Raw genomic sequence first — 22790 nt, forward strand, 5'->3', positions numbered from 1 at the left:
CACAGGACGTTGGCCCCTCGCCGGTTAGTTCATCCCCAATCTATTCACTCAAAGCATATCATGCCTTTCAACACAGTCATATATCCCATTAATATGTCTTTTCAACATCCAGGGAACCGGTGGATCAACCGTTGGCGGTGGTCTTCGCAGCACTCCTGAGTCACGGAGCCCGACCACTCCGATCCATGGAGGCGGAGGCGGAGGTGGAGGCGGTCTTGGCGGTACCGCTGCCGCTAGCAGTGACGACCTGGGCTTCGGCGGTCTTGGCGGTGACGACCTCCGCGGTGCTCGACGTCCTGGCGCTTGAGCCTTTGGGTCACATTGTGGCGGTCTTGGTGGTGATGATACTTATATGCTAGTGATGTTTCTTATTGTTGTTTGTGAGATTCTTATATGCTTTGGTGGCGATGATACTTATATGTTTATGCTTTGCGATGCTTCTTATGATGTGTGATGATGAATTTGTTGTGTGATGCTGCTCCTTATTGTTATGTGATGCATATATTGCTGTATGATCCTTATATATGTTGTATATATTCAAATGAATTGAGCTGAAACAAAACAGAAAAAAGAAAAGAAAAAGCAAACAGAAACTATGCCGACGGCCTAGCCGTCGGCATAGAGTTGGCGTGCCACGTGGCAGGCCTATGCCGACGGCCTGGCCGTCGGCTTAGTCTGAAACTATGCCGACGGCTAGGCCGTCGGCATAGACCTGCCCTAGGGGTGACGCCTGCTCGACACGTGGCACGTCTATGCCGACGGCCTAGCTGTCGGCATAGTTTCAAACCTAGCCGTCGGCATAGACCTGCCACGTGGCGAGCGGGCGTTGGTCAGCACTTGACGGCGGCCGCCGTCAGGAGGTAACGTTGCCGACGGCCAGGGCCGTCGGCATAGATGTACGGACACCGTCGGGATAGGGCCTATGCCGACGGCCTCCCGGGCTACGCCGACGGATATGTTGCCGACGGCCCTATGCCGACGGGGGCCGTCGGCATAGGCCTGTCCCGACGGCCAATCAGGGCTATATATGCATCACATAACAATAAATCACTCCGGCCGTATCCACACTAGTGCTACTTTGGTGCTTCTTTCCTTGGTCTCTCGTTGTTCTCTGCGGTGACTACGGTGATCTCCTCCCAATCTGCGACAGAGACAGCGCCAACGGTACTCTTCTACCCGTCTCCTTCTCGTCTTCTGTTCAATACATCTGCTTCAGCCTCCTTAATCTGTTCTAGTTTTGATACTGATCCATGATGTGCAGAGTTCAGTCAGGAGACGCTCTTCTTCAACTTGTGCTAGCTCTTGACTGAGCCAAGCGAGGTGATGCTTTTGCTCCATCTGTTCCTCCCTCCATAACCCCTTGTTGCTATTCCATTCATTTGAATGATAGTGGATTCATGAGCTGTTGCTTTCACGGACTGAAAATGTCCAGTTTTTGCTCATCCGGCGGTTCTCTGAAAACAATTAGTAGTATCTTCTAGTTGTCTCCTCTTCCTCCACGTCTCTACAACCATTTTGTTTTTGTTTGATATTTGCTGGTTCTGATGTGAACTAATGATGTGCAGAGCTGGATCAATTCTCCACCAGTTCATCCTCGGTAGCCATTACAAAGGACTCTGCAAATTGGATCTGAAGAGCTGCTATTCAGGGCAGGTACCCTTCTTCTACTTCCGTTTTTTTGGAAGGGTCTACTTCCACTTTATAAATAGCTAAAGGGTGCATTGCATGTGCTTTCACCAACAAATCAGGTTCAGGTAGCTACAGGATGCACTGCATATGTGCCTTCACCAACCAATAATGTTCAGCTTTGCTCCTTCAATCTTCTGAAAACCATTATGTTTGCATTTCAGAGTTTCAACCCAAGGACAATGCTATAGTGGTGTGTCGATCTAGAGCAAAGACAGATCGATAAAGGTCAAGATATGGAGGTTGCTGCTGGGGCCATGGGCCCTGTCATATCTAAGCTCGGTGAGCTCCTTGTTGGAGAATACAACCTGGAGAAGCGAGTAAAGAAAGGCGTCCAATCGCTCCTTACAGAGCTGGAGATGATGCACGCTGTACTTCGCAAGGTTGGTGAGGTGCAGTCAGACCAGCTCGACGAGCCGGTCCGGATTTGGGCTGGCAAGGTGAGAGACCTCTCTTGCGACATGGAAGACGCTGTTGACGACTTCTTGGTGCGTGTGGATGAGGGTTCAAGCAGCAAGCCAACGAACATGAGGAATCGAGTCAAGAAGTTTCTCAAGAAGACCACCAAACTTTTTGTTAAGGGCAAAGCACTTCATCAAATATGTGATGCCATTGAAGAAGCTCAGGATCTTGCCAAGGAGTTGGCGGACCTACGTAAAAGGTACGAGCTTGACATGTGTTGCACTACCAATGGTGCTACCATCGACCCTCGTGTGTTAGCTCTACACAAATATGTAGAGGAGCTTGTTGGGGTTGACCGCGCAAGGAAAGAGCTTATCAAAACACTGATTTGTGAGGACGGGAGTCCCAAGGAGCAATTGAAGACGATCTCTATTGTTGGTGTTGGTGGGCTAGGCAAGACAACGCTCACCAAAGCAGTCTATGAGAAGATCAAAACCCAATTTGATTGTGTGGCTTTTGTCCCCATGGGTCAGAACCCAGATATCAAGAAAGTTTTCAAGGACTTACTCTATGGCCTTGACAATGAAAAGTTTAGTGACATTCATAATACAACACGGGATGAAAATCTACTCATCAAGCAAATCAGTGATTACCTTGTGCATAAGAGGTATGCATAACGTAGTGCTTGTGTCCTTTTGTATATATTTCGGAAATGTGTGAAGTAGTGAGATGTATACTGAATTTCATATCTTCGTTCCTTATTTGTTATACTTTTATATCTGTAGTAGTTTTGTTCTTTTTTCAGCAAATTCTACTTCTTTCTTTTTTGCGCACATGCCTTATTTTTGTTATTCATGTATACTTTTAAGCAATTTCTGTTGCATTTCTTAATATTTTTGCATGCATATCCTTAGTGGTTATATAAGCATATGGTTTGCTTTAGTACCTTACAGTTTATCCTTGTTACAAACTTCAGTTGTATATAGATGACTTGCCAACTAATGATATCAAAATATTTGACATAGGTACCTCATCGTAATCGATGATATATGGGAAGAACAAATATGGAGATGTATAAATTGTGCTTTGTATAAAAACAAACTTCATAGTCGGGTAATCACAACAACCCGCAATATGAGTGTGTCTGAAGCATGTCTCTCTTCCAGTGATGACATGATTCACAAAATGAAACCTCTTTCCGATGAAGAGTCGCAGATACTCTTCCATAGAAGAATATTTCAAAGCGAGGAGAAATGTCCAGAAGATTTGCAAGCAGTATCAAGAGAGATACTGAAGAAATGTGGTGGAGTACCATTAGCCATCATTACAATAGCTAGCCTTCTAGTCAATAACCAAAGGATAAAGCAGAAAGAAGAATGGATGCATGTGCACAGTTCGATGGGCCGTGGAGTTACAGAAGGTGGTATTGTGAAGGACATGAAGAGGATATTATCACTCAGCTATTATGATTTGCCTTCGCATCTGAAGGCTTGTTTGTTATACCTAAACATCTTTCCTGAAGACTTTGAGATTAACAGAGATTGGCTGATATGGAGGTGGCTTGCTGAAGGGTTTATCCAATGTGACAAAGATGAAACCAGGCTGTTTGAGATCGGAAAGAGCTACTTCAACGAGCTTATGAACAGGAGCTTGATCCAGCCAGCGAAAACCAATTATGAAGGAACAGTAGTAACTTGTCGTATACATGATATGGTGCTTGACCTTATATGCTCGCTGTCAAGTGAGGAGAATTTTATCTCCATATTGGATAATGCGGAGTGGAATGCACCTAATCCGCAAAGAAAATTTCGCAGGTTATCACTTCATAATATCAAGGCAAAGGTTCAGAACCATCAGTTTGATAGCACTAGCCTGTCAAAAGTTAGGACCTTTGCTGTTTTCTCTCCTGTTACCTGTGATTGGTTGTCATCTCCCTCAAGCTTCCAATTTTTACGTGTTCTGGATCTTGGAAATTGTGGCAGCCGTGAAAGTAGCTCTGGTATCAGTCTCAAGTATGCAGGGAATTTAATTCACCTAAGGTATCTAGGGCTCAGGAATGCAGATGTTCACGAACTCCCATTGGAGATAGGAAAGTTACAGCCTTTACTGAAAAAGGCTTTCGCCCCGCTTTATATATAAAGCAACGATCCAGATACAACCAACCTCATACAACTCCACACCAACACACACAGGGCAAGATACAAGAATGTTGGGAACAGCTACACCACCCAACACAACTCCAAGCCATCTACAGGAAGGAAGAGAGAGCGCCGCTTGAAGTCGCCGGGTGCCTCAACCGTGAACGAATCACAGCGAAGAGTCGGAGTTGTGCACGACGAACCGATTACTCCAAGGCGGAGCCTTCAACAAGGTCATGGCACCTAGTACCGCCACCGCCTGATCCGGGGATCGAGGTTTCCCTCGGAGCAACACGGAGGAGGAAGAGGAACCACGGCGACGCCTTCAAGAAGGATACGACGCCCGTAGGCGCCGCCACCGCCGACCTGGCAAAGCCAGAAAGAGTTTTCACCCGGCAAGCCCTCTTCGCCTCCGAGACGGAGTGCCGCAAGCACGCTGCAGAACCACCGCCACCGACCATCATAACCAAGCTACCACGCTGCCCGCACGACCATGGTAACCGGCCAACATCCGAGCCGCGAGCTCCGCCCACGAGCATCGCGCCTCCCACCATCGAGGCCGCCGCCCCGGCATCCGAGACCACCCCTCGACCGCTGCCGCCGCACACCGACATTGTTAGCCGGTGAAGGGGCAGTAAAGACCCCCTCTTTCCGCCCCAAACAAGCTCCTATGGCAGGAGCGGCCGGCAGCCAGATCTGGGCAGGGAAAACGCCGGCGGCCAGCCGTGCTGCAGCCACCCGAGACACCCGATCTGGCACCTCCAAATCGCGGCGACGGCGAGTCCGGGAGGCACTCCTGCCTCCCCCTCACGGCGCCCTTGCCATTCACCGGCCAGCCGAGCCACACCAGAGCACAAGAGGAGCCGCCACCAGCAGCCGATTCATGCGCCACGACGGCCGTAGAGGAGGGGGTCAAGCATACCGCTGCCGCGCCGCCACCTCCGCCAGCCCGCGCCGGAGAAGAGGCAGCCACCCACGACCTGTGCCTACCGTAGCCCTTGCCGCCGGAGGAGAAGACGACCAGCCGCCGCCGCCGCCCCAGGCACACACCGCCACCGCGCCGTCGCTGCAGACGAACCGCCGTGGCGCTCGGCGTCAGCACCACGCCCCGGCCCGGGGTGTTAACCCACGCCAACCCCACCGCGCGGGAGGACGAGGATGCCCCGCCGCCGCCGACGCCGGCCGGGCCCCCTGGCGGGGGCGAGGGAGGAGGGGAGGGGAGACCGGCGGCACGATCTAGGGTTCCCTCCCTGTTGCCACGCGGGGTCGACGCGGGAGGGAGGAGGACTCGGAAAGCTTTCCATTTTAGGAAGTTACAGCTTTTGCAGACACTAGATATACAAAGAACTACTCCCTCCGTTCCGAATTACTTGTCGCAGTTATGGATGTATCTAGATGTATTTTAGTTCTAAGATACATCCATTTCCGCGACGAGTAATTTGGAACGGAGGGAGTAGCATAATAGAATTACCTAAAAGTATTGTTCAACTAAGAAAATTGATATGTCTATATGTTGATACTGGCTTGAGGCTGCCAGAAGGAATGGGGAACTTGACGTCCCTCGAAGTGCTGCAGGAAGTAAACCTAACCTCATCTCCTCATATTGTGAAAGAGCTGAGCCATTTGACAGAGATTAGGAGGATCGAACTTCACTGTGATAGTAAGGCCGTGGATCTGATCAATATGGATATATTAACTGAGTCCCTAGGCAACTTGCAAAAATTGCAAATTCTGTGTATTGATTTTGGTGGCGTATTGTCGGAGTGCATACGTGAAAGCTGGGTGCCCCCTCCACACCTCCATACTTTTCATTCATGGGGCACCCACCTAGGGTCGGTCTTGAGACTTCCAAAGTGGATTAACTCAACGTCGCTTCCCCACATCTCCAGCCTGGCCATATTTGTGGAAGAACTGCAAGGGGACGACATTCAGATAATTGGGAGGCTGCCTGCTCTTCGGCATCTGGGCCTGCGTGCACGTCGCGTGGTCGGAACGTTGGTTGTGAGGGCTGATGCATTCCCATTCACGAGATGCTGCTTATTCTCTTTTAACCACTGAACCACTGTAGGCACCAGCATCTCTTTTGGTTCGTGTGCTGGTACCACTGCAGCTCCCAATAACGAAGGCTCATTCTCTCCAACGTATGTGAATTCAGTCTTTTGCTACACAGAGGCTTCTGCACGTTGTTCATGATGAACTGTTTTTTTTTCTGCATATGCTTTCAGAAACGCAGCACCGCATTTCCTTTGTTCAGCCAAGAGTCAAGACTCGTATAATAAAATGTTGCATTCAGTTGGCACTATTTGTAACAGTACTATTTTCAGGTTGTGCTGTTTTGTTTTTCTTGGCTTATTTAAGTTATTAATGAGGAGTTGATGGAACTCCTCTTGGCTTGTTCTCTTTTGCTTGGCACTTAAGACTCGTAGAATAAAAGGTTAGCTGATTGAACTCGTGTTGTAGCTTAAGATTTGCTTCATGTTAAGATTTCTCTTCTTATTGCAACTGGGTCTAATTCTGAATCTCCGATAGCACGTCACTGGGGGTCGTTTGGAGCCGATTCAGCAGCTACTCGTGTATAGCTTCTCAACATACTTAACCATTTTGGGTTTCTCAACCATATACTGGAAGAGATTTTCTAGCAGCCAAGGAGTCCTCTTTGTTGGTGGTTGGAGTTCTGTGTGGAGTTCTCTACAAACTGTCGAAAACAAGCCTTTTCAAGCTGTAGCCGCCTTGAAGCCGAGTTTGTTTCAAGGAGAGAGGAACGTTAGGAATGTCTCCTGATCCCCTCTCATGCCTCCCAACTATAACGGCCATGTGTTAATCCCTGCGTGATTGAGTGACCGGGGTAGTGGGTTGCTAGCAGGATTCTCCAAGATGATAACGCCTAATTCATCATCTAGCTCTGGAAATTTACAGAGGAATATATAGATCCCTAAATCCTCATCGAGGTGTGAGATCGACAACTGCTCCAGATCGCTTCACTTTTTTTCACTTCCACGTATTTCTTTTTCACAGATGATTCCCTCGGCTTGTGTTGGAAGCAAATGCGATTACGTTCATGGTGATGGTGGATGATTACCACCATTCGTCTTTGTGCTAATGGCCCTGTTTGGATGCATAGATTAGAGTTAGTTTGGACTCATCTAACCTAAAAATATCCAAATAAGGAGGGTTAGTTTGGGTTAGCTGCGTCTAACCCATCCAAAAAAAACTAACCCATCCGAGAGGTGTTTATTTAGGTTAGTTCTCCTCGAAACCACTAAAAAAACACATTTTTCTCTCACTCTCCCCGCAGCAGCCTCGTCCTATCCTCCCGTTCCAACCCCATCGTCTCCCCGCGGCCCGTCCGTCCGCCGGTAAGCAGTCACGGCTCCTTGCGCGGCCCGTCCCCGTTGGCCTCGGCCAACGCGGCTCCTTGCGCAGGGATGGCGGATTCGGCCGGCGGGCTGCGCGAGAGGCCAACGCGGCTCCGTGCCAGGCGCGTCCCCGTCTGCCTCAGACAGCGCAGCTCTTGGCCAATTGATTAAGAAAGAGTATTTATTGTCAATTTAATCCTGCCATCCAAACACCTCTTTGGTTAAAGTTAGTTCAAGATTATGACCTCTAACTAAGTTAGAGTATCCAAACAGGGCCAATATTGATGATGGTAGATGAAATTTACGGTGTTGGAAGCCTGTTCATGTTGGTGTCCCGCTTTTCTTGCTAATCCAACATGGATTGGATGAGCGACACTGAGAATGAACATGTATGGTCGTACTACCGAGTTGATGGACGCTGAAGCAATGTAAAGCATTTCTAGTAGACTCCTTAAAAATTGACCCTTAAAAACGCGTATGAGGGGCATTGTAAACCATTTTTACAGTGTGAAATTGCCTCGAGCAGACCTTGTAAATAAAACTGCATCTTACTGTAACTCAATTTTTTCCTTTTTTTTCTTTCTTCCTACCTCCCGACAGAGCCTGTCTCCGGCGACGGCGTGCCTCGCCCCGGCACCCCAGCTCGCCCCGGCGCCGCCCGCCTCGCCCCTGCCTTGCCCTGGCGCCGCCCGCCCCGACCGCGCACTCCCTGGCATGGCTTCCCGTCCCCGGTTGAGCCCGGCACCGCCCACCGCCGCGCGCGCTCCCTGGCGTGCCCGCCCGAGCTCCCCGCCGCCGCCTGCGACCCGCCGTCCTCCCTGCCCGCCCTTCTTCGGCGCTGCCCCGCCCCGATTCGGGCCGCCGGTAGTCTGCTCCGCCCCGCCTGTGGACAGCCTCGCCTCGGCAGTGGAGGTCGAGCTGGCGGCAATTCGGACCGGCAGCGGCAAATTCCGGTATGCGGCGGCTTCTTCCGATGTGCGGCGACGGATTTCGGTGAGTTTCGGGTAGATTCCGGCCAGTTCTGCGGCGGTGCGTTCGGACGAGGTTTGACCGGTTTACAGGCTAAACTGTATACTGCCTTCGAAACTGTACATATGAGGTTCTCGCGGATGGATTTTCAGTGCCCTTTAAAAAGTTGAAGGGCCCAACGAGCTTTACGGGATCTGCTAGGGGTCATTTTTTCGACCGAAACTGTAAGCACATCTTTTTTTTACGGGTTTGACCGCTTTAAGGGGTATACTAGAGATGCTCTAAGCATTCTTGTTAGAGCATCTCCACTCGTTTGGCCTCCCAGGAGGCATTTTTTCGCCGGTTGGGGGGCTGCCAGCGCAAATTTTGGCCTAGGGGTGAATTTTTTTTCACTCGTTGCGCCCCCAGGAGCAGTGTTGGGGCTCGAGGAGACGGTGGTGCGCTGGCGCGATGGCACGCATCGCACCGGTGGGGGCCAACACGGGAGGCGCGGAGCGTCCAAGCGTACCTCTGCTACCTCTTGAGCACTGCGTTGGTTTTTCCTTGAAGAGGAAAGGGTGATGCAACAAAGTAGCGTAAGTATTTTCCTCAGTTTTTGAGAACCAAGGTATCAATCCAGTAGGAGGCTCCTCAAAAGTCCCTCGTACCTACACAAACAAACAAGAACCTCGCAACCAACGCGATAAAGGGGTTGTCAATCCCTTCACGGTAACTTGCGAAAGTGAGATCTGATAGAGATAATAAGATAAGATAAATATTTTTGGTATTTTTATGATATAGATTGGAAAGTAAAGATTGCAAAATAAAGATAGATGGAAAACTTATATGATAAAAGATAGACCCGGGGGCCATAGGTTTCACTAGTGGCTTCTCTCAAGATAGCATAAGTATTACGGTGGGCGAACAAATTACTGTCGAGCAATTGATAGAAAAGTGCATAGTTATGAGATTATCTAGGCTCATCGGAGAGGCCTTGGAGATGATGTAGAGGCCCTCCGTGGTCCATTCCCCCTCCGGCGGAGCGCCGGCGAAGGCTCCAAGATGGGATCTCGCGGATACAGAAGGTTGCGGCGGTGGAAATAGTTTTTCGTGGTGCTCCTGGATGTTCTCGGGGTACGTAGATATATATAGGAGGAAGAAGTAGGTCGGCTGAGCCACGAGGGCCCCACGAGGGTGGGGGCGCGCCCACCCCCTAGGGCGCGCCGGGCACCCTCGTGGCCATCTCGTTTGCTGCTTGACGTCCACTCCAAGTCTCCTAGATTGCGTTTGTTCCAAAAAGATCGCTCCCGAAGGTTTCATTCCGTTTGGACTCCGTTTGATATTCCTTTTCTTCGAAACACTGAAATAGGAAAAAAAAACAGCAATTCGGGCTGGGCCTCCGGTTAGTAGGTTAGTCCCAGAAATGATATAAAAGTGTAAAGTAAAGCCCATAAACATCCAAAATGGGTAATATAATAGCATGGAACAATCAAAAATTATAGATACGTTGGAGACGTATCAAGCATCCCCAAGCTTAATTCCTGCTCGTCCTCGAGTAGGTAAATGATAAAAACAGAATTTTTGATGTGGAATGCTACCTAGCATAATTCTCAATATAATTTTATTTATTGTGGCATTAATATTCAGATCCAAATGATTCAAGACAAAAGTTCATATTGACATAAGAAATAGTAATACTTCAAGCATACTAACAAGGCAATCATGTCTTCTCAAAATAACATGGCTTTAGATGGTTCATCCCTACAAAATCATATAGTTAGGCTATGTTTCATTTTCATCACACAAAATACTCCCATCAAGCACAACCCCGGTTTCAGCCAAGCAATTGGTTCATACCTTTTAACGCGCTTCAGCTTTTTTCAACTCTACATGAGCGTGAGCCATGGATATAGCACTATGGGTGGAATAGAATATGATAATGGAGGTTGTGTGGAGAAGACAAAAAAGGAGAAAGTCTCACGTTGACGAGGCTAATCAACGGGATATGGAGATGCCCATCAATTGATGTCAACATGAGAAGTAGGGATTGCCATGCAACGAATGCACTAGAGCTATGAATGTATAAAAGCTCAACAAAAAAAACTAGTGGGTGTGCATCCAACTTGCTTGCTCACGAAGACCTAGGGCATTTTGAGGAAGCCCATCGTTGGAATATACAAGCCAAGTTCTATAACGAAAAATTCCCACTTAATATATGAAAGTGACAACATATGAGACTCTCTATATGAAGAACATGGTGCTACTTTGAAGCACAAGTGTGGAAAAAGATAGTAACATTGTCCCCCTTTTATTTTCTTTTTTTGGGGCCTTTATTTTTTTTATTTGGCCTTTTTTTCTTGGCCTTTCTCCTTTTTTATTTGGCATTTATTTTTTTATTTTTTATTTGGGGACAATGCTCTAATAATGATGATCATCACACTTCTATTTATTTACAACTCATGAATTACAACCCGATACTAGAACAAGATATGACTCTATATGAATGCCTCCAGCGGTGTACCGGGATGGGCAATGAATCAAGAGTAACATGTATGAAAAATTATGCATGGTGGCTTGGCCACAAATACGATGTCAACTACATGATCATGCAAGGCAATATGACAATGATGATGCGTGTCATGATAAACGGAACGGTGGAAAGTTGCATGGCAATATATCTCGGAATGGCTATGGAAATGCCATAATAGGTAGGTATGGTGGCTGTTTTGAGAAAGATATAAGGAGGTTTATATGTGATAGAGCGTATCGTATCACGGGGTTTGGATGCACCGGCGAAGTTTGCACCAACTCTCAAGGTGAGAAAGGGCAATGCACGGTACCGAAGAGGCTAGCAATGATGGAAGGGTAAGAGTGCGTATAATCCATGGACTTCACATTAGTGATAAAGAACTCATATACTTATTGCAAAAGTTGTATTAGCCCTCGAAGCAAAGTACTACTACGCATGCTCCTAGGGGAAGGTTGGTAGGAGTTAACCATCACGCGATCCCGACCTCCACACATAAGGAAGGCAATCAAAAGAGCACCCTATGCAACAAATTTGTTACACAACTTTTACCATACGTGCATGCTAAGGGACTTGCCAACTTCAACACAAGTATTCTTTAAATTCACAATTACCCAACTAGCATGACTCTAATATCACCACCTCTATATCTCAAAACAATTATCAAGCATCAAATTGATCATAGCATCCAATTCACTTCCTATGATAGTTTTTATTACACCCAACTTGCATGCCCATCATTCTAAGACCAATTTTATAACCATAGCAAATACCATGCTGTTCTAAAAGACTCTCAAAATAATATAAGTGAAGCATGAGAGATCAACAATTTCTACAAAATAAAGCCACCGCCGTGCTCTTAAAAGATATAAGTGAAGCACTAGAGCAAAATTATCTAGCTCAAAAGATATAAGTGAAGCACATAGAGTGTTCTAATAAATTCCAAATCATGTGGGTCTCTCCCAAAAGGTGTGTACAGCAAGGATGATTGTGGTAAACTAAAAAGCAAAGACTCATATCATACAAGACGCTCCAAGCAAAACACATATCATGTGACGAATAAAAATATAGCTCCAAGTAAAGTTACCGATAGACGAAGACGAAAGAGGGGATGCCTTCCGGGGCATCCCAAAGCTTAGGCTTTTGGTTGTCCTTGGATTATCTTGGGGTGCCATGGGCATCCCCAAGCTTAGGCTCTTGCCACTCCTTATTCCATAGTCCATCAAATCTTTACCCAAAACTTGAAAACTTCACAACACAAAACTCAACAGGAAATATCATAAGCTCCGTTAGTGCAAGAAAGAAAAACCACCACATAAGGTACTGTAATGAACTCATTCTTTATTTATATTGGTGTTAAACCTACTGTATTCCAACTTCTCTATGGTTCATACCCCCGATACTAGCCATAGATGCATCAAAATAAGCAAACAACACACGAAAAACAGATAAAAAGAGAGGTGAACGGGAAAGAGAGGGCGAATAAAACAGCAAGGGTGAAGTGGGGGAGAGGAAAACGAGAGGCAAATGGCAAATAATGTAATGCGAGGGAGATGAGTTTGTGATGGGTACTTGGTATGTCTTGACTTGAGCGAAGACCTCCCCGGCAACGGCACCAGAAATCCTTCTTGCTACCTCTTGAGCACTGCGTTGGTTTTCCCTTGAAGAAAAAAGGGTGATGCAGCAAAGTAGCGTAAGTATTTCCCTCAGTTTTTGAGAACCAAGGTATCAATCCAGTAGGAGGCTCATCAAAAGTCCCTCGTACCTACACAAACAAACAAGAACCTCGCAACCAACGCGATAAAGGGGTTGTCAATCCCTTCACGGTAACTTGCGAAAGTGAGATCTGATAGAGATAATAAGATAAGATAAATATTTTTGGTATTTTTATGATATAGATTGGAAAGTAAAGATTGCAAAATAAAGATAGATGGAAAACTTATATGATAAAAGATAGACCCGGGGGCCATAGGTTTCACTAGTGGCTTCTCTCAAGATAGCATAAGTATTACGGTGGGTGAAGAAATTACTGTCGAGCAATTGATAGAAAAGTGCATAGTTATGAGATTATCTAGGCATGATCATGTATATAGGCATCACGTCCGCAACAAGTAGATCGAAACGATTCTGCATCTACTACTATTACTCCACACATCGACCGACTCCTGCCTGCATCTAGAGTATTAAGTTCATAAGAACAGAGTAACGCATTAAGCAAGATGACTTGATGTCGAGGGATAAACTCAAGCAATATGATATAAACCCCATCTTTTTATCCTCGATGGCAACAATACAATACATCCTTGCTGCCCCTGCTGTCACTGGGAAAGGACACCGCAAGATTGAACCCAAAGCTAAGCACTTCTCTCATTGCAAGAAAGATCAATCTAGTAGGCCAAACCAAACTGATAATTCGAAGAGACTTGCAAAGATAACTAATCACACATAAAAGAATTCAGAGGAGATTCAAATATTTCTCATAGATAAACTTGATCATAAACCCACAATTCATCGGATCTCGACAAACACACCGCCAAAAGAGTTACATCGAGTAGATCTCCAAGAAGATCGAGGAGAACTTGGTATTGAGATTCAAAGACAGAGAAGAAGTCATCTAGCTAATAACTATGAACCCGAAGGTCTGTGGTAAACTACTCACAACTCATCGGAGAGGCCTTGGAGATGATGTAGAGGCCCTCCGTGGTCGATTCCCCCTCCGGCGGAGCGCCGACGAAGGCTCCAAGATGGGATCTCGCGGATACAGAAGGTTGCGGCGGTGGAAATAGTTTTTCATGGTGCTCCTGGATGTTCTCGGGGTACGTGGATATATATAGGAGGAAGAAGTAGGTCGGTTGAGCCAGGTGGACCACGAGGGTGGGGGGCGCGCCAGGCACCCTCGTGGTCGCCTCGTTTGTTTCTTGACTTCCACTCCAAGTCCTCTGGATCACGTTTGTTCCAAAAAGATCGCTCCTGAAGGTTTCATTCTGTTTGGACTCCGTTTGATATTCCTTTTCTTTGAAACACTAAAATAGGCAAAAAAAACAGCAATTCGGGCTGGGCCTCCGGTTAGTAGGTTAGTCCCAAAAATGATATAAAAGTGTAAAGTAAAGCCCATAAACATCCAAAACGGGTAATATAATAACATGGAACAATAAAAAATTATAGATACGTTGGAGACGTATCAACCTCGACAATAGCGGCGGCGGGGCCGAGGTCGGCGAGCACGAGCGCGATGAGTGCCGTGGCGACGAGCCGGCGGAGCAGCACCAAGCACGGGAACGGGGCGAGGAGGCTGAGGCAGACGAGGAGGACCTTAGAGGCGGCCATGAGGAAGAGCACCGATGCCCAGTGCCTCGCCGCGGCCAGCGACGCCCAGTGCCACACTCCAGCGCGCCGTGGTGGTACCGAAACATGCGCGCGTTGCAGACCCCGCGCACCGCCGCGGCCTCCGCGTCCGCGGCCACGCGCGCGCCCCCTTGGCGGCCGCGCACGCCCTGTCGACCGCTCGCCGGACCGCGCCCGTGCTCGCCGCGCCGGCAGTCATCGCTCACCTAGACGGCGGCTGCTTGCTGCGCGGTGGTGCCTGCAGAGATTCGTCGGCCCGGTTGCTGGGTTTGGACTCAAGGGAGCCGGATGCCACGGGAGCATCTCCCGAGCGAGTCAAAGCCGCCGACGTGCATCTCCAGCCCCCCCCCCCCCCCCCCCACACACACACACACACACACACACACGAGGATGACGGCCACTCCAGCCCGGCCATGAGGATGCCGACCACTTCGCCCGGCCTGGAGCAGTCGGCGGCCATCAGGGAGCTAAAGGAAGAAGCCGCGGGGATCGAGAGGAGAGCAGGGAGGTGTGGGGTAGGTGGAAAGAGAGGGAAGAGAGGGAAGAGGTGGCTCGCTGTGGGCCAATTGCATGCGGAAAAATAGTGCCGGTCTCCCCAGCTCGTCCCCAGCGCGCTGGGTTTGGACTGGGAGCGCCGGCTAAAACTTTGGTCAAATCCGGCGGAAAACGAGGTCTCAGGTGCACGGCTGGACATTTTTTCACTACAGGCGCAAAAAAATTGGTCCTGAGGGGCTGTTGGGTAGTCAAGTCGCTGCAACTGACCATTCTATACTGAACTTGGAGCATTGCGTTCGAGCAGCACTGCAGTAGCAGTGCTCACATGCAAAGGGGAGTGAGTGCAATTTGAATTCGGAGCTAGCTGACTGATGTGAGTCAGTCCAATGGAACGGAAATCCCGGGTAGATGAACCCGGGAGTGAAAAGTACATTCGTTAAAAATATTTTAAATTTTTCAAAAAAAAACAGTTTTTTTAAAGATGCTTGAGTGTGTGATGTTCATACCAAATTTTAGAATATTTGGATATCTAAGTAGCTCTTAACAAAAAGACAAATCTGGGTCTGTGATTTTTTTTACTGTTTTGTGCTTGTTTGGACCTGTTTTTTCTTTTTAGCTGAGAGCTACTCAAATGTCTGAAAAATGTGCTGAAACTTGACATGGACATCATGCACTCAATCATCTTTCAGCACAAGAAAAACGGAATTCTTTGGATTTTTCTATTTATTTTGAATTTATTGTTCATCGGGTGTAGATGAGCTCGGGCTCCTAATTGGATATTCAGGACCGTAAGTTGTACTCTCTTCATTCTTTTATGTAAGGTGTACTTTTCTTGGCATGGTGACCAGAGCACATAATTTCAAAAAGAATTAGGGCAAAACTATCCTAGATTAATTTGTTGGTTAGCGACAAGTAAACCAATTATGCAAGATAGCACATCTGCCTGTACATTGCAACGGGAAGAAAAATAATATGCCAGAGAAGGCCCATTACTTATTCAATCTACTTTTCCTTTCAATCAAGGAGATTTAACGTATGAAGTTTCTGAATATTGTAGGAAACATGAACCATTTTTAAAATCCAGAACAGGTTTTTGAAAATTATGTACACTTTCAGAAAAAACACGTATCAGAAAAAGGAACATATTTTAAAAATCACAAACATTTTTAAAACACCAACTTTTTTATAAAAACATGGACATTATTTGAATTTGTGAACATTTTATAAAATGGGAACATGTGTTGAAACTTCATAACATTTTTCAAAAATGTGTATCATTTATACGCGAAATATACTTTGAATTGTGAAAATTTCACTAAACCAAGAATATTTTTTGAATTTGAGCATTTTTTTAAATGCCATTTTCTTTTTAGAAATCTTGAACAATTTTATAAATTAATATTTTTTTCAAATGAGATACTTTTTTCAAGTTCCGAATAGTTTTCAAAATAGTAAAAAAAAATGGAATTCTGAACATTTTCCAAAATTAATAAAAAATTGAAAATTTGAAATTTTTTACCTTGGTGACCCCGTATGTCAATGAACACAAGAATATTCTGTGCTCCAAACACCCGGAGCAATGTGACGACTGGATTACATGTGAACACATCAGGACTTTCGGCAGTTGGTTGCAAACACGTCTCATGGGTGACAACGCTGTTTCTGATGAGTTGTACTCGTTGGCCAGGGGACCATCTTCGACTGTATTGACTTACAAAGGGTACGAGATAAATGGAAATACATTTTACACAATCACCCAAGATCAAAAGAATACCAACCAAAATAGTGGTGTCCACTTTGATGCAGCAACCAAGAGGGGAAATGACACATATTATGTACATAGTGGACATATGGGAATTTGACTATGGACATGATTTTAAGGTCCCTTTGTTTCAGTGCAAATGGGTCAATCTGTCAGGAGGCGGGGTACAGGTAGACCCACAGTACGGAATGACAACAGTGGATCTGAACAATCTTGGGTACACAGACGAACCATTCGTCCTAGCCAATGATGCGGCGCAGGTTTTCTATGTGATGAACATGTCTACCAAACCGAGAAAAAGAAAAGATAAAAAAGCGAATACATCATACGATGAGCCAAAGCGCCACATAGTTCTTTCAGGAAAAAGAGACATCATGGGAATGGAGGGCAAGGCAGACATGTCTGAAGATTATGAAAAAGTTTCATGAAATTCCTCCCTTCAAAATGAAGGCTGACCCAAACACCATGTTAAACGATGAAGATTATCCATGGTTATGGCGCAATAAGCAAAGAACACAAGCGAAGAAAAAGTGAAGACTTTCTCTCCACAACTATTACGATGATGCCTTTGATCTAGAATATCACTGCAATTACATGTCAAAAAATGAAATCCATTTGTAATAGATGAAGAATACTTTTCAATTTCAATTATGTTGATGCCTTTGAAGTGCTTTTCAATTTCAGGGTCATTTAGCTCAAAAAATCAGTAAATGCATGAAAATACCAAATGAAGTCAGAAAGGGTTGAAAATTGATGATGTGGCTTTGAATGGTCATTTTGAACGCACAAAAAGTCTAGAGTTCAAATAAGTTCAAAAAAATGAAATACCTTTGTAACAAATGAGTTTTCGTCCGAAACCCTGATACTTCGAAAGAGATTGTCTGTTTTGTACACGAAGTGCATCCAGTTTTTGTTGTAACCCTCTCAACTTTTTAGAACATGCTATGTGGGTGAAATGATGATACCATGCCAACTTTCAACCTTTCCAGAGTTCATTTGCTTGCCTTTCAATTTCAGGGTCATTTAGCTCAAAACAATCAGTAAATACATGAAAAATAGCAAATGAAGTCAGAAAGAGTTAAAAATTGATGATGTGGCTTTGAATGGTGCATTTTGAACGCACAAAAAGTCTGGAGTTCAAATAAGTTCAAAAAAATGAAATCCATTTGTAACATATGAGTTTTCGTCCGAAACCCTGATACTTCGAAAGAGATTGTTCGTTTTGTACACGAAGTGCATCCAGTTTTTGTCGTAACCCTCTCAACTTTTTAGAACATACTATGTGGGTGAAATGATGATACCATGCCAACTTTCAACCTTTTCATAGTTCATTTGCAGTGCTTTTCAATTTCAGGGTCATTTAGCTCAATAAAATCAGTAAATGCATGGAAAATAGAAAATGAAGTCAGAAAGGGTTGAAAATTGATGATGTGGCTTTGAATGGTGCATTTTGAACACACAAAAAGTCTGGAGTTCAAATAAGTTCAAAAAAATGAAATCCCTTTGTAACATATGAGTTTTCATCCGAAACCCTGATACTTCGAATGAGATTGTCCATTTTGTACATGAAGTTCATCTAGTTTTTGCCGTAACCCTCTCAACTTTTAAAACATGTTATGTGGGTGAAATGATGATATCATGCCAACTTCCAACCTTTTCAGAGTTCATTTGCAGTGCTTTTCAATTTCATGGTCATTTAGCTCAACAAAGGAATCAACTAAAAAGATTTTTACAAACCTCTAGTATTTTTGAAACTAAAATTATATAAAATTTATGCAAATAAAATTATCAAAGTATTTTTTGTTCAAAACATTAATAGCAAAAAGAATTTTCATAAAGAAATTTTTTGTTAGAAACTTTAATAGCAAACTAAAATAACAAAATCTGTTTTTGATTAAAACAGATATTTAAATTAACCTAAAAATTACCAAATTGAATATAATGATAAAATACAGTAATATTAAATAGCAGGAAAAAGAATCACTCAAAAGTCTATTTTTATAGTAAACTTATTCACAAACTAGTGATTCACATAAATTTCATAGAATTCAAATTTAAGCTATTCAAATTTGAAAACCAATGGCACTAACAAAAAGTTTATAATTTTTGTGACCTAAAAGCAAAAAGAATCACTAAAAACTGTAAGTAGAAACAAAAGAAAATAAATAAAGCAACAAACAAAACAAAAAAACTGGAAAAAAATAAAAAAATGCCACCTACTAGGCCACCACGACCTGAATACGACTAGAAACCCAACCATGGGCCAGGATTCAGGCCCACAGAAGGCCTAGTAGGCCCACATGCAGATACAGTGTGTTTAGCCCCGGAAGCCTGCATTAGAGAGGTGCTCGACATCGAAGGGGCAACAGGGCTTATAAACAGGTCCTGGCCTCTCTCAGCTAGCGAGGTGGGGACTAAACTCCCACCGCACCGCGGCTGTGCCAGGCACAGGCTATTGGTCCCGGTTGGTGGCAAGAACCGGGATCAATGCTCACCTTTAGTCCCGGTTGGTGCCACCAACCGGGACCAAAGGTCTTTGCATCCCGTCCTTTGGGCTGCTAGAAATTGACCTTTGGTCCCGGTTCGTGTCGCCAACCGGGACCAATGTCCACCTTTAGTCCTGGTTGGTGCCACCAACCGGGACCAAAGGTCTCTACTTCCCGCCCTTTGGGCTACTAAAAATTGACCTTTGGTCCCGTTTCGTGACACGAACCGAGACCAAACGTGGTTGCTATATAACCAACCACTTAGCAAATTTCACTCCACCCGCCATTCCTCTCTCGACGATGCCGCCAGGCTGCTGCTGCTACGTCATCGCTTGCCTCGTCGCTGTCGCCGAGCTGCCCCGACGTCATCGTTGCCGCGCCCCGGCCCCATTCAACGCCGTCGCCGCGCCCCTGCCCCGGCATCGCCTCCCCGAGCCACCCCGAGGTCGCCGTCGTCGTCGCCTCGCTGAGCCGCCCCAAGGTCGCCGTCGCCTCCTCGAGCCGCCCCGACGCCTCCCCCGCGCGCCCCTGCCCCAGTGAGCCCCTGCCCGATGAGATGAAATGAGCGCTAGTTTGATTGAAAGATTGCATTATAGCTAACCTTCTCAATGGAATTTTTTGTTGCAATTCATTGTTCATAATTCCATTGCATCTGGTTAGGTATTGAAACATACTGTTATAATTCTAGCTTTCTTATTGATGTATAAAAGTTATTACCAGGAAGCTCTGCTGTTATATGGTTGTGCTATATATTTCTTTGAATATCATTTTGGGCTGAAGTGTTTGCCTTGAGTGTTGATGCTAAAATTACAAGTTAGTTGGATCAGCATTTGGAATGTTTGCCGATCGCTCCGACTCATGTCTATTTTATCTTGAACTGAAGAATGGACTAATTCCAGAAGAGCTTGCAACACTAGTTAAATTGAATGATTGCATTATAGTCAATTTTTGAGTCAATGTTCTGCTGTAGTTCATTCATGTTCATGATTCCATTAACATCTGGTTAGGGATTGACACATAGTGTTATAATTCTGCCTTTGGGTTGCTTCGTTTGGAATTCCATGTATAACTTCACTTTAACTGCTAACCACTTTTGAGGAATAATTGCTTCATGTAATCTTCGATCTTAACATATGCTTGAGAAAATGGAACTTGTATAGTTTTTTTGGTTCATAGATTTTTTGTTCATAGCAATGTTTTTCCATGTATGTATGTTTTTTTCAGATGAGATGAGATGAGATGTATTTTTTAATATTAGTGAATGGTAATGTAATTTGGTTCTAAATCAGTTAGGTAAAAATGCATAAATTGTTTAACCCATGAATAGTAAATGATGTAAAGTAATGTAACAAAATAACTTTATGACTTCTGGTCTATACTTCCTGTTGCTTGGTGGATGTTGAAGATGTCTCATCAAATAACAAGTATGGCATATCGAAAGTAACCAATCCATAGTTCTCCATGCCCATCCAACTAAAGTTGTTAATACCAATCATATCCAACTTAGAGAGTGCATAAGGAGTGCCAAAGTAACTACAACATTGACAAAATAAACACTTGATTAGTTATTCTACCTGATAACATCCATAGCTAGAGAGACTTCGTTATAATCACTCATGTTATTCTTTTGAAACCATTTTAATTAATGACAAAGGTATTTCTGATATTACTCATTATAGAAATCCAATGACTTCACTCCAACATCCAATGCAAATTTCCCTTGTTCACTCTTACCAACTTCATTATACACACGAACTCTAGTGCCTAAAAATAGAATAACTGAAAGTGATAATGACATTTAAATGGTTGTTGTGAACGTGACAAGAAAAATGGAGTTGATACCTTGTGATGTTACAGGCTCTACAAAGTCAAAAATACCAACAACGATGGCTACTAAGTAAGTTGGCATGTGACGTGTTGATTATATATTTGACCAACGTCATTTATAATCATATGTCACACTTCACTTAAGTGGCAAGTTTGACAGTATCACGTGGCTCATGTTATATTTCTGACTAACGTTGTTTATAATCATTTGTCACAATTCATTTGTTACCCAATAATTCTTTGTGCTTTTATTGTTCTAGATAAGATTAAATAACATTTTGGTCACTTGGACTTGATTCAGGGGATAAGCAACTCATCCGGCCACTCCCATCGCTTCTCGACGCCGGCCATGGCGCCTAAGAAGAGGCCGTCTGCAAGAGCTTTTCGCCGTGCTCAAGATCGATGGGAGGAGACTGTCAGCAAATTCTGCAAGGGAGATTCAGAGAAAAGGGCAGACGTAGAGGAGATCTGCAATAGGTTTCCCAGCTTGCAGATGTGCGTCGACCACGCTAGGGGCCTCATCGCCGTGGCTACGGATGATGAGAAGAAGATGATGTTCCCCAGCGGCCGTGGAATTCCTCATGTCGCTATTTTCCTTTGGGCTATGAATGAAGCGGAAAACTCACCAGATCCGCAGCGTGCTAGGTGGTATGAGTACCGCTCCCGCCGTCGCGCCCCTCCAGCTCCAGTAGAAGATCTCGTCGGCGTCGTGGTCGATGTACCAGCTGCAGTGAAACAGGTGATTGTCCACTCTGACAGCGAGGGAGAGAGCAATGAAGATGAGGAGGAGAAGAAGGAGGAGGAGGAGGAGGAGGAGGAGGAGGAGGAAGAGTCCAGCAAGGGGGAGGAGGAGCCAGGTGCAGACGTGGTGGTGGAGGTGGAGGACGACAACGAGCAGGAGCAGCTGGTGGTGGAGGTGGAGGACGACAGCGAGGGGGAGGTGGCGCAGCAGCTGCAGCTGCCTGCTGGCGACGACCTGTACATGGTGGCGCCGGGGATCCCGCAGCTCGGCGACATGAGCATGCCAATCGAGGCGGAGACCCACATCCGCATCGGCATTCGCCACTCTAACCGCATCAAGAAGATGAAGGAGATGCAGAAATGAAGAAATGCGGTGAGTGTCAGTTAGATAAGTGTCAGTGTTTATGTTCAGTATGCTGAACCTGTTATGTACTGCAGCTGTTTAAGCAATGTCAAGTTGTTATGCACTGGAAGTGAAGTTGTTATGCAATTAGATGTTTAATTAAGTAGAAATGTTTTCCTCTATGTTGCATTCCACAAAATTATAGTAGCATAAGAGAGGACACTTCTCTCTATATGTATAGTAGCTAGCGTCGAGCAAGCATAGAGATAAGAGAGGACACTTCCCTCTATTAGCTAGCTAACACAATATGAAACTAAATTAACCCTCCAAACCTCCCCCCTTTCCAAAACAAAAACAAAAACCCCAGCTCTTGCCAGCTGCTGGCGCGTGAAGGCATATTGATCCGGGTTGGTATTACCAACCGGGACTAAAGGTCCTCCTGCCTGGGCGCCCCGCAGCGGCCACGTGGAGCCCTTCTATCCCGGTTCGTAAGTGAACCGGGACTAAAGGGTTTGGGCTTTAGTCCCGGTTCCTGAACCGGGGCTAAAGGGCCTCTGGAACCGGGTCAAATGGGCCGTTTTCTACTAGTGTTATAAACAAATTTCTCATCAAAATATAAGATAAATCACGGGCATGATTTGATAAATATTTGTTTACACAATCACATTAATATGGGCAGGTTTTATATCCCGTTGCAACGCACCGGCGTTTTTAGGAATATAATAGAGATGGTT

At 45.4% G+C, this 22790-nt stretch overlaps 2 protein-coding genes across 2 annotated transcripts in view; both read left to right on the plus strand.

Annotated features, from left to right (window-relative positions):
• LOC120969348 (uncharacterized) overlaps positions 1 to 22790 on the plus strand; it is a 98344-nt gene that overhangs the window by 45333 nt on the left and 30221 nt on the right. The gene's annotated exons all lie outside the window — the stretch shown is intronic.
• Positions 1856 to 4323, plus strand: LOC109734991 (disease resistance protein RGA5-like). The gene is made up of 2 exons (XM_020294177.4): positions 1856 to 2755; positions 3114 to 4323. Exons 1-2 carry the CDS (start codon positions 1923 to 1925, stop codon positions 4225 to 4227), a joined length of 1947 nt encoding a protein of 648 aa, XP_020149766.4. The 5' UTR covers positions 1856 to 1922; the 3' UTR covers positions 4228 to 4323.

The sequence above is a fragment of the Aegilops tauschii genome, chromosome 7, assembly GCF_002575655.3.
Source record: "Aegilops tauschii subsp. strangulata cultivar AL8/78 chromosome 7, Aet v6.0, whole genome shotgun sequence".
Taxonomy (NCBI): Eukaryota; Viridiplantae; Streptophyta; class Magnoliopsida; order Poales; family Poaceae; genus Aegilops; species Aegilops tauschii.

Excerpts from the sequence above, each read along its gene's own strand:
- LOC109734991 (XM_020294177.4), top strand. The coding sequence starts at position 1,923 with ATGGAGGTTGCTGCTGGGGCCATGGGCCCTGTCATATCTAAGCTCGGT. Across the intron at positions 2,756-3,113 it reads GATTACCTTGTGCATAAGAG|GTACCTCATCGTAATCGATG; the intron begins GTATGCATAACG and ends TATTTGACATAG.